Source organism: Eleutherodactylus coqui, chromosome 8 (assembly GCF_035609145.1).
Source record: "Eleutherodactylus coqui strain aEleCoq1 chromosome 8, aEleCoq1.hap1, whole genome shotgun sequence".
Taxonomy (NCBI): domain Eukaryota; kingdom Metazoa; phylum Chordata; class Amphibia; order Anura; family Eleutherodactylidae; genus Eleutherodactylus; species Eleutherodactylus coqui.
Window position 1 is genome coordinate 18487818 of NC_089844.1, and position 12980 is coordinate 18500797.

Sequence of the window (12980 nt, forward strand, 5' to 3'; positions counted from 1 at the left end):
AACATTTACGTGGCAGCAGTATAGGTAGACCCCAGTAACATCCTTTTGGCAGCAGTATAGGCAGACCCCTGTAACATTTAAGTGGCAGCAATATAGACAGACCCCTGTACCATCCTTATGGCAGCAGTATAAGCAGACCCCTGTAAAATTCACGTGGTAGCAGTTAAGGCAGACCCCTGTAACATCTACATGGCAGAAGTATACGCAGACCACTGTAACATTTCTGTAGTAACACTATAGACAGATCCCAGTAACATTTCTGTAGCAGAAGTATAGGCAGAACCCTGTAACATTTAAGTGGCAGCAGAATAGGCAGACCCCTTGTAGCACAAGTATGGGCAGGCAGACCCCAGTAAATTTCTGTAGTAATAGTATAGCCCAACCTCTGAAACATTGGGGTACCATGAGCGTAGGTGAAGGCCGAAAAAATTAGTTGAATAAGAGTGTAGGCGTGGGCCCGAAAAATAAGTGTACCAAGAGTACAAGTATACCTCTGAAAAATATATCAACCGAGAGGGCAGGTGAAACCCAAAAACATTTTTTTAAAGATACAGCTCACTGGAGCGGAATTTGTAACAGAGCCTGGAGGCAGCCCTGTTGAAAAAAAATGGTTCATGTTAAAGTATCAATACTTTTGAAACTTTGAAAAATTGTAAAAACGTTGGTAGATGAGCCTTTTGGGCAACAGAAAAATTGGCCGTACGGCGCGATGATATGTTGTTTCTGGAGGAGGAGTAGCAGGAGGAGGACTAATTTCAGAGACAGCATGACAAAAAAAAATGCCCCGTTTTCCCGGTGATAGAGAATAGTGCTTTTATCTGCGGTTGCAGTGAAAAAAATCTTTAGGTTCCGCTGCTCTCCGCCGCTGGAGAAGAGAAGTCTGGGGAAATCCAGGCTTTGTTCATCCTTATGAGTGTAAGCATGTCGGCACTAGCAGTTGACAGGCGAGTACGCTTGTCCGTGATGATTCCCCCAGCTGCACTAAACACTCTCTCTGACAAGACGCTAGTGGCAGGGCAGGCCAGCACCTCCAGGGCATACAGCGCTAGTTTGTGCCACGTTTCCAGGTTTGACACCCAATAGTTGTATGGAGCTGAGGCATCACGGAGGACGGTGGTACGATTGGCTACGTACTCCGTCACCATCTTTTTACAGTGCTCCCTGCAACTAAGCCTTGACTGGGGAGTGGTAACGCAGTCTTGCTGGGGAGACATAAAGCTGGCAAAGGCATTGGAGAGTGTTCCCCTGCCTGCGCTGAACATGCTGCCTGATCTCCGCGCCTCCCCTGCTACTTGGCCCTCGGAACTGCGCCTTCTGCCACTAGCGCTGTCAGATGGGAAATTTACCATCAGTTTGTCCACCAGGGCCCTGTGGTATTGCATCACTCTTGAACCCCTTTCCTCTTCAGGAATGGGAGTGGAAAGGCTCTCTTTAAACCGTGGGTCGAGCAGGGTGTACACCCAGTAATCCGTAGTGGCCAGAATGCATCTAACGCGAGGGTCACGAGAAAGGCAGCCTAACATAAAGTCAGCCATGTGAGCCAGGGTACCAGTACGCAACACATTGCTGTCCCCACTAGGAAGATGACTTTCAGGATCCTCCTCCTCCTCCACAGGCCATACACGCTGAACAGATGAGAGGCAAGCAGCATGGGTACCCTCAGCAATGGGCCCAGCTGTCTTTTCCCCCTCCTCCTCCTGCTCCTCCCCCTCCTCCTCCAAAACGCGCTGAGATATAGACATGAGGGTGCTCTGACTATCAAGCAACATACTCTCTTCCCCCGTCTCCTGTTCCGACCGCAAAGTGTCAGCCTTTATGCTTTTCAGCAAACGTCTCAGCAGGCATAGCAGAGGAATGGTGACGCTAATGATTGCAGCATCGCCGCTCACTATCTGGGTAGACTCCTCAAAGTTTCCGAGGACCTGGCAGATATCTGCCTTCCAGGCCCACTCCTCGGTATAGAATTGAGGAGGCTGACTCCCACTATGCCGCCCATGTTGGAGTTGGTATTCCACTATTGCTGTATGCTGCTCATAGAGCCTGGCCAACATGTGCAGCATAGAATTCCACCATGTGGGCACGTCGCACAGCAGTCGGTGCTCTGGCAGATTAAACCGATGTCGCAGGGTCCCCAGGGTGGCAGCGTCCGTGTTGGACTTGCAGAAATGTGCGCAGACGCGGTGCACCTTTCCGAGCAGGTCAGACAAGTGCAGGTAGTTTTTCAGAAATCGCTGAACCGCATGGCACGTGTGTGAGGCTGCCGAGCTGCAGAGCCGTCACAAGGTTACGGCCGTTGTCACACACGACCATGCCCGGTTGGAGAGCGCAGCTTTCATTTCATAGACTGCTGTGGTATAACGAAAGCTGCGCTGTGATTGGTTGTTATGGGCAACAAAGACAGTTTCCCATCTGAGGGAAATTTTGATAAGTTTGCCCCAATATTCCTATTCACTGACAGCAAACGGGTCCTGGGAATGATGAGGAACAGAAGCTGAAAGTACATACATTGTCAGTAACATCCCTCCCCTAGAAGGAGTATATATATATATATATATCCACATCCACTCCCACTCGTTGTCAGTAACCCCCCGGTGTGTCGGCGGCCGTGATGCGCAGTAGATTAGTTGCTTCTGCCCCGTCTTCTAGGCCTCATTCCCCTTGGTCTGGCATATTCTGCGCCCGGCTCCGCCGCAGGGCCCGCCGCGCTGCAGCATCGCATTGGATGCAACTTGCATGCGACACGTTTTATTTTCCACCCGGATTTTGAAACGTGCGTTGCAAAAAAAAAAAGTGTTACCACTTCGGTTCTCGGCGTGGTTTCCACGTGGCAATCGCGTTGGGCCGTCGCCTGTAGAGCCGTCCTATTGACAGGCTAAATCTGCAAGCAAAACCGGCAGAAGTGCGCGGCAGAACTCTCTGTTAGTCTCGGAGTTCTCCCGCATGTTGGGGCTCATTCATACGGGCGGGTTTAGTTTCACACACCTCTGTACGGCGCGCTGCGACCCGCCTGCGTTATTTTTGTTTACACAATCGCTGCACACGTGGGGGAAAAAAAAAGCAAGACGCTCTGATAGATTTCTGCTTCCTTGTGTAAGTCCTGAAGGATCGCTCGTCTGTCGCCTGGTGTCACCCAACATGTCTGAATGACTGTCGCAGCCGATATGGACCGCTGTGCGTGGCGTTAGGTTCACCTGCTGACCATCCACATCGGGGGTTCCCTCTGACGGCGTGACTCAGTTTTGGGCCGGACTCTTGTTCGTGACGCCCCGCTCTACCGTATCGCCTTGAAAAGTCCCTGCAGAGATGAAAGCAGCAATAAAAATACTGAAGAGCGAGAACGAGCGACATGGAAGTAAATGGCGCAATGGCGGCCTGAGAGATTCCCTACAGACTTATCGAAATGTATCCATCTTCAACCCATTGTGTGCGGCTCGCACCAGTCGTGGAAGGAACCTTTTACATGAGACAGCCTGTCAGGCGCCAGGTGATAAATGTAAACGCGGTCCGCGACCGAAGGACGAACGATAATATGTTCGCTTGTCATTCATTTTATGCAGCCATTAAAATCATTGTTCAGGCCGTTGCGTGTAAAAAGCGGTTGTTGAGTCGTTCCTCATCGCCGGTACGGTCCCTGAAGGCCAACGAGCGAGTAAACGAGCGAATGACGAAATGACTGAAACGATCATCTTCGCGTGTAAACTGATGACACTTTAAAGCAAACAACGCCGTCATCAGTCGCGCAATTCGTTGCTCAGTGTGAAAGGACTCTTAACCAGTAGCCCAACCAGTCCACCACTGGAGCGGCAGCGTGTCCAAGAGGGCGCTCCACCCGCGGGTAGGAGTCTGCTATACACAAGCAGCAAAGTGTGACGACGCAGCACTGAAGAGTGACGACCGCGCCCACCTCCCCTCCCCCACCTTACCTCTACCAGCTCTCTACACGACCCTGGTGAGGGAATAACTCCTCACCAGCATGGATTCATGAAGGGTCGCTCATGTCAGACAAATCTGATCAGCTTCCACGATGAAGTAAGCTCTAAGCTGGACCTGGGAGAGTCTGTTGATCTCGTATATCTGGACTTCTCTAAAGCCTTTGACACCGTGCCACATAATAGGCTAATATATAAAATGAGGCAGCTCGGACTGGGCGAAAACGTGTGTAAGTGGGTAAAAAATTGTCTCAATGATAGAAAGCAGAGGGTGGTAATAAATGGTTCATACTCTGATTGGACCACAGTCACTAGCGAGGTGCCACAGGGTTCAGTATTAGGCCCCACTCTGTTCAACATATTTATCAATGACCTGATAGAGGGGCTGCACAGCAAAATATCAATATTTGCAGATGACACAAAATTATACAATATAATTAATGCAACGGAGGACAATGTGCGGCTACAAATGGACCACGATAAGCTGGGGGCTTGGGGGGGGAAATGGGAAATGAAGTTCAATGTTGAAAAATGTAAGACTATGCACATGGGCAGGAGAAACGGATGTCACCAATATACACTAAATGGGGTACCACTAGGGAAAAGTGATATGGAAAAGGATCTGGGGGTATTAGTGGATAATAGACTAAACTGGAGTAACCAATGCCAGTCAGCTGCTGCAAAGGCAAATAAAGTCTTGGGGTGCATTAAAAGTGGTAAAGGGGCGAAGGACGAGAACATTATCCTTCCATTATATAAGACACTTGTCAGGCCTCACATGGAATACTGCGTACAGTTCTGGTCACCGGTGCTCAGGAAAGATGTTACAGTGCTGGAGGGGGTTCAAAGAAGAGCGACTAAACTAATACATGGAGTGACGGGACTGGAATACCCAGAGAGGCACCAAAACTGGGATTATTTACTCTAGAAAAAAGAAGGTTAAGAGGCGACCAAATAACCATGTATAAGTACATGAGGGGACAATACAAGGATCTCTCCCGCGATCTGTTTACACCCAGGACCACGACGGTAACAAGAGGACATCCGCTACGATTAGAGGAAAGCAGGTTTTATCACCAACATAGAAGGGGATTCTTTACTGTAAGAGCAGTGAGACTGTGGAACTCTCTGCCTGAGGACGTGGTGATGGCAAAATCCATAGAGGAGTTTAAAAGGGGACTTGATGTCTTTCTGGAGAAGAAGGATATTACAGGATATAAATATTAGGTTAATTGTCAATCCGGGTATACAGGCAGGTAGGAACTATTAGGGGTTGATCCAGGGAACAGTCTGATTGCCATTAGGGAGTCGGGAAGGAATTTTTTCCCCAAAAGGGCTAATTGGTTTCTGCCCTTGGGGTTTTTTGCCTTCCTCTGGATCAACAGGGTAGGATAGACAGGCTGGACTAGATGGACAATGTCTTCATTCAGCCTTACATACTATGTTACTATGTTACTTTGGGAAGCCTTTATCCGGAGTAGGTGTGACTTCCTGACAGCAGATGCTGCGGAGATAAGGATTGCGCAGTTGGACTTCAGGGAGATAAGCCCCTTCCAGAGGGGTCTGGCGGCGGTCTAGTCCCTTTATTAAAAATGCACGCATGCTTGGGTGTATGGGCAGGGAGGGGTGTAAAAGTGGTAAGCTGGCAGCTCTGTAAGGCCGGACTCACGGGCATAAGATTGCCGTGTGCACGTGTGATACGCGGTAATTCGCAGGCAATCAAATATGTTGCCTTGCGCAGTTCCGCTCAGATTTTCCTAATACGCAAGTGTGAAAAAGAACGTAGCCTGTCCTATTTGGCTGCGTGTATACGTGTGAGAGCCCATTGTTCGCTGCGGGCCTGGAATTACATTGCGTACGGGCGGCGTGTATACGCACCACTGCGAGGCGGCAGAAATGGAAGCAAAAAAAAAAAATCAAGACTGCGCCTAACCGCGTGTGTGGGGTACGGTTTCTCTGTTGCTCTCATCTTGACATGTTCCTTCTTCTCTCGCCAGCGCTGACTGTCACCCTGTGTCCTGGTAATCGGAAGGCGATGGAAGGAGCGGGCGCCTGCAATGGAGGAGGGTCTGGATCGGCCAGTCCAGAGCCGGAAGAAGGGGCCGCAGCCGTCGTGGACTTTCATGAGGATGAAGAGATCATTGAAGTGCTGGAACTGAATGAAGGCGAACCGGACCCAGGTAGGTGGTTGGGGGCGGGGCCTCTAAGAAGAAGGGTTTGTGCAGCCGCCTTGCTGTGTATTACATGCGCGTGAAAAGCGTGCGTAATACGTAGTAAAAACCCGCTTGTGTGAGGTGGCCTTAATGGGAGCCCATGCTGTGGAGGACATGGCGCTGACTTTTTACAATCCTTGTGCTACGACCAAGCGGTTCGGACCAAAACGGAAATCTTGGTTTTTCTTACTAAAGCACGTTGCCCAGTAGACTCGGTCCAGGTCCCTTCTGCTGCTCTCCAGAGCCCTGGTGCGGTTCCCGCGGTCCTTGGATGCCCACACAGGATCACTTTCTGCTTAGGGGATACATAAATAGCGCCTCCATGAAGCGATGGCTGTCATTGGCTCTTCGAGCGCTGCACTGCTTGGCTGAGCAGCGCTCGAAGCAATGGCTGTGATTGGTTCTTTGTGAAGGCGGAATTTATTAATTGGCTGAGCCGCGGCGCTCGAAGAACCAATCAAAGCCATTGCTTTGTGGAGGCGGGATTTATGAATCCTGTAACCAGGAGGAGGAATGACCGCCAATGCTTAAGTAGAGCCGGCGGTCTTCTTTTCCCACTGTTGGATGCAGGTAAACTTCCTCCCCCTCCCTTTTTTCCAGTTTCCATTGAAGTCTATGGGAGCTTCCGGTGTATCGAATGAATACATTGGAATCCAATGCTTCAGATGGTCGTGATTTTTCTTTTTGTGCAGCTAAATGGCTGCGGTCGTGCGACTAAGGCCGAAATGTAAGCGGTGTTTAACCAAGTTCGGTTTGTTCACACAATGGCGTACAGACTGCGGTTTTGTCATGCGTAATTTCCACACAGAACATTCGCTGTACGTGCCACGTAGAGGAGATTTTAAGAAATGTCACCCAGAAGGTTTGGAATTATGCTGCGCGGGATCTGCAGACGTGACGCACGCTGCGCGGTTTATAGCGTTAACGTGTTAGTCGTTTGCTGTGGGTGCAACACAAGGGGTGCGATCTGCTACAAATCCAGACCAAAACCCGTAAGTACCGTATTTTTCGGACTATAAGACCCACCGGTTAAGACAGCGGCAGAAAATGTCTTATACTAATTTAAACGTCTGGGGGGTCTAACAAAGTGGAGGGGGAGGGGGGACTGCCGGCAGGAACTCTGGTGGTCTAGTACTGCAAAGGGGTTAACGGTGAACAGTCGGCTCCTGCTAAACCTTTGGTGTCCATTCAAACAATGGCGCGAGTGCATAAGTTCACATTATATACAGCATACACAGCTCTGCTACATGTGTGTGCGCGCTCACATATCTGCATCTGGCTTGTTAACTCTTTAACGGCCGCACATGTCTTATGATGGCTGCTGTTTTAAGGGCTTTATTCTGCAGCATTTTCAATTCCCGTCTCTTTAACCCTTTACACAGTCAATCTTTGACTGAGCTTCATAGCCATTCTAATACACCGCTATACTAAAGTATCTCAGTGTATTAGGGGAATTATAAAGTGTGATGGTATTCAGGTCCCCTAGTGGGACAAAAATAAAGAGTATTAAAATGTTTAAAAAAAATAAATATGTGAAAACCCACCTTTCCCCCTTTTACTATGTAAAAAAAAAAATCACACATTTGGATATTGCTGCGTTCGTAATGACCCGGGGGAAAAAGTTAATACGTTATTTAACCCGCTCAGTGAACGCCACGAAAAAAATACAAAAAACGTGACGAAAATGGCTTATCTTACAAAAAACTGAATAGAAAGCGATCAGAATGTCACATGGATCAACAAAGTATCTGGCAAAATAAACACCGCTGACCAAAAAAGTACAATGTTAGCGGTCCTTGAATGCAGCGATCAACAAAAAATGCATTTTTTTTTCTGTGTTTCAAAGTTGCAAAAAAAACCCCTCTCTAAATTTGGTGTTGGTGTTCTCGCACCGCCTGCAGCATTAATGTAACATTATTTATACCGCATGGGGAATGCTGTGAAAAATAAAAACCAGAATTGCAGATTTTGTTAGTTTTGCCTCTAGAAAAAAATGGAATAAAAAACAATCAAAATGTTATCTGTTCCCCAAAAAACTGCGTAAATGAAGACTGGAGGTCAAAACTAAACCCCGAAGAAGTCCTCGATGGAAAAATAGTAAACGCTGCGGCTCTTGGAATGTGATGACTAGAGATGAGCGAGCGTGCTCGTTTAGGACAATGACTTGATCGAGCATCGCTTTTTTCGAGTAACTGCCTACTCGGGCGAAAAGATTCAGGGGGTGCCGGGGGTGAGCGGAAGGTGTTAGGGGGGAAAGAGAGAGAGCTACCCCCCACTCCACCCCGCCTCGAAAAAAGCGATGCTCGATCAAGTAATTGTCCTCAACGAGCACGTTCGCTCATCTCTAGTGATGACACAAAAGCAAATCTTCAAAAAAAAATTATTTTTTTGTGTACAAAAATAGCTAAACGTAACAAACGATTAACTTGGTGTCGCCGGAATCGTGCGGCCGGAGAGAATGTCGCAGGATTTAGTCTGCACACGGAACGCCGAACAAATGAAATCCGAAAAAATTGAAGACTTTCTTTCTTTTCCCCTTAAATGAATAAGTTCCACAATATATTATAGATGACCAAAATGATGCCATTAAAAAATCCGTGTCTCGCGACAAACACGCCCTCATACGGCTCGTCCGACGGAAAAATACACAAGTTGTGGCTCCTGGAGTGCGATTATGGAAAAAAATTGAAAAATTAGGGTGTTAAACCCTGGTTTTATTAACCCTACATCCCACATACAAGTGCATTAATACATGAGCTGGTTATGGCATCTGTGGTCCTGCTGCAGGCCCTCTGATCTGTGCTATTGCCTGTCCCTGTGTGTACAGAGGAGGACCTGCACCCCCAGAGGGTGGGAGTGATCCCCGGTGTTATATGCTGGAGGGCACTGGGCAGGAGAGCAAGGAGGACGGTGCAGATGATCGACCAGCGCACTGCTTGATCATTAGGGCAGTGGTCAGGGGTGTCTGGATCTATCAGACCCCCCTGCCTCTGGACAGTGAGGCACAGATGACTTTCAGTTTACTGGACCGAGTTGCTATGAAAAAATCTGTGACAGCAACATGAAATTCTGATGCCGATTTTCATTGAAGTTCATGCTGGAAATATCTGGCCTGGATTCAGCCTGTGTGAATACAGACGGCCTGATAGACTTTGGGGGGGCGGGGGGGGGGGGGGGGGTTACTGAGACCACTTTCACTAAGCCACACCCATCTTTCAGAAAAGGAAAAAAATTCTAAATGTTTTGCCCAAAACAGACACACAACAAAACTTTAAACTTTGTTCTTTCTTACAGAATTCTGGCCAAATGCCCTAATAGATTCCCCCTTTGTGTTTCATTTCCTGAACATTTTCAAGACCTCTGCTTGCTGTCAGGGAAAGAGAACATTGTCCTTTACGTCCAGAGTCATAGGTGGCCATGTAGGGCGGGTGGAGGTGTCCGGCGCAGTCAGGTTTCGGCACCACCTCTGTCATTGTGACTGGTCTTGGGATGTGATGATGTCTTCCGCTAACATTCCTCTCTGCTCCTCAGATGACCTCGCCAGCGACATGGAGGACGTGGATTTTGCAGATGAACCAGAAGATGGAGAAATGGGCGATGAGGAATGGGAGACGGAAGATGAGGGCGTGGAGGAGGGAGCTGACCCGCACGACGACAGCGAGCTGACGTACTCCAACCACACCGGTACGTGCCGGGACCGCTTTACACACTCCCAGCCGCCTCCTTGCTGACAGTTTCCTCCAGTCCCAGCTTTGTGGAAGTACAAGTTCTGCATCTTTCTAATCCTCTGTTTTCAAGATCATTGCTTGCTGTCAGTGAATGAGCTGGTGGAGCGGTGCTGTTTACATTCAGAATGCACAGGCCCCTTTTATCAAAGCGGTCTTCTCACGCGGCCGAGCTTTCCACGGGATTCTGTCCATGTCTGAAATGGCGAGAGCCCCGTGGAAAGATGGAACTCAAAGAGGTTATCATACAAGTGATTTTTCAGTCAGACTGACGGTCCGAGTCTCGTGGAAGGAGGTGATGCGGCTCGCGCCAAGAACCTCGGGGTGCAACTCGCTCTGCGCCGCATGAATACGGCCTGAGGGTTCGTTCATACGGGCGGATGCAATGTCGGTCGGGGAAACAGTAGCTGATTTCGCTGTGTGTTGTGCGCGTTGCCTGCGTATTTATCGCTGCTCTGCGTATCATCCGTTTTTTACACGCACAAGAAGGCCAATTGATGTCCCTGTCTCCTGGCTACATGCTAGAAAACGCAGCACACGCATGTAACATCCGTGTTTGCTGGTTTTCGTAAGCTCTCATAGACTTTAATGTATCCATCAGATTTCTGCGTTTGGCCAGTAAAAAATACGGACAGAAAATGCGCTGGTATGAATGGGCCCTCGCAGTAAGATGTCCTTGTTGCCCCGAGCAACCAATCACAGACCAGCTTGCATTTTACCACAGTAGGTTAAGAAATGAACGCTGAGCTCTGATTGGTTGCTAGGGGCGTGCTCTGATTGGTTGCTAGGGGCAACAAGGCAGATTTACTGCTAGACCGTTTTGATAAGCGAGACCGGTATGATGTCTCACAGCTGAGGGTTTGCTGCAAATACCGCAGGTCTAGACAATCCTTTGTGACACACCTACAGTAAACCGCTCCCCTGTCCTGGTAGTTTGTGTGTCATGTGGGAGTCGATATCCCCAAGTGTTCATATCCAGTATTACACTAATGGTTGTCCAGGGAGGTGAACACCTAAGGCCGCTCTCACACCAACGGGAGCCGGCAGCGGAATCCGGCCCTGACTGCGTCCGGCCCCCCCCCCTGCGTACCTGAGTTATCTTTACTGCGGATGACCACGGACCCTCGCTGTCGGTCATGCGAAGTAGAGATTTTTGTAAATACTTGTATATCCCGCGCCGTCGCTAGGTGATGATGCGGGTCCCCGCAGCCCATCCGCTAGGTCGGACCGTTTCTATTGACATCGATGGAAGCCGTCCATGCGGAATCGGCACAAGAAGAGAACATTCTGCGATTTTATTTCCGCTTGTGGAAATCGCAACCTCCATCCGCTCTGAGCAGATATGCGAATGTTCTATCTTTTATAATGTGTGTGGAACACCGCGGAGATCGGCCCTTACTTGGGCCTGCGGGGCCGAGACCTTCACTTCTGACCCCAACACTGGGTCACATGGTGTGGCCCCTCTCTGTGCCCATCACATTGTGGCGGGGGGACCGGCTGTCTCATTTTAATAATGGAGCAGCCCCCTTCCCAGTCTCTGTTGGCCGGGCACAAAGGGGTCTACAGCAGGTGAGGCGGGCCGGAGTGGGGGTCCCAGTAAGTCCAGGTAAGGATTCCCCCTCTCCGGATGACCCTTCTGATATGTCTGCCGGCTGTCTCCACTTTTCTCCCATCAGATTCTGTATTTTGCGTCAGTCTGGACCCCAAGGACAGCAGTCTGGCGGTGACGGGGGGAGAAGACGACAAGGCCTGCGTGTGGAGAATAAGCGACGGAGAGACGCTGTTTGAGTGCGCCGGTGAGTGGGGTGTATGGCGGACTCTTACAACGGGGGAAACTTACTTAGGCATTTCCTGCGCCGGGTTCAGTACCATATCCCGGCAAAAGCGCAAACTTCCTCATGTACTCCACGCCTTCCCGGCTCCTCTGGGTATCTGCACAGAAGGCCGCGTGCACACAGCCATGTTGGATCTTGTAGACATTAGAGTTATGGCGTATACATTACTGGGTTAATCTGTAGAATCCTGTGTTGGGCCACATATAGTATACAGTCTGTTAACGGTTTCAGGTCACAAGGACTCTGTCACCTGTACTGCGTTCAGTCATGACTCCACCATGGTGGCTACAGGTGACATGAGCGGTCTCATCAAGGTGTGGAAGGTGGAGGACGCACAGGAGATCTGGTCGTTTGAAGTGGCTGACCTAGAGGTAAGAGATTATTGTACATAGAGGGCGGTATTATAGTAGTTATATACTTGTACATAGGGGGCAGTATTATAGTAGTTATATTCTTGTACATAGGGGGTAGTATTATAGTAGTTATATTCTTGTACATAGGGGGCAGTATTATAGTAGTTATATTCTCGTACATAGGGGGCAGTATTATAGTAGTTATATACTTGTACATAGGGGGCAGTATTATAGTAGTTATATACTTGTACATAGGGGGCAGTATTATAGTAGTTATATTCTTGTACATAGGGAGCAGTATTATAGTAGTTATATACTTGTACATAGAGGGCGGTATTATAGTAGTTATATACTTGTACATAGAGGGCGGTATTATAGTAGTTATATACTTGTACATAGAGGGCGGTATTATAGTAGTTATATACTTGTACATAGAGGGCGGTATTATAGTAGTTATATTCTTGTACATAGGAGGCGGTATTATAGTAGTTATATTCTTGTACATAGGAGGCGGTATTATAGTAGTTATATTCTTGTACATAGGAGGCGGTATTATAGTAGTTATATTCTTGTACATAGGAGGCGGTATTATAGTAGTTATATTCTTGTACATAGGAGGCAGTATTATAGTAGTTATATTCTTGTACATAGGAGGCAGTATTATAGTAGTTATATTCTTGTACATAGGAGGCAGTATTATAGTAGTTATATTCTTGTACATAGGAGGCAGTATTATAGTAGTTATATTCTTGTACATAGGGAGCAGTATTATAGTAGTTATATTCTTGTACATAAGGGGCGGTATTATATTAGTTATATACTTGTACATAGGGGCAGTATTATAGGAGTTATATTCTTGTACATAGGGGGCAGTATTATAGGAGTTATATTCTTGTACATAGGGGGCAGTATTATAGTAGTTATA

General features: G+C 48.2%; 1 protein-coding gene across 1 annotated transcript in view; it reads left to right on the forward strand.

Annotated features, from left to right (window-relative positions):
• Positions 1 to 12980, forward strand: part of LOC136576166 (angio-associated migratory cell protein-like) — a 266906-nt gene that overhangs the window by 2573 nt on the left and 251353 nt on the right. Inside the window, exon 2 of the mRNA XM_066575237.1 lies at positions 5927 to 6109. Within this exon, the coding sequence (XP_066431334.1) occupies positions 5965 to 6109 (145 nt within the window). The 5' untranslated portion in view covers positions 5927 to 5964. The remainder of the gene's footprint in view (positions 1 to 5926; positions 6110 to 12980) is intronic.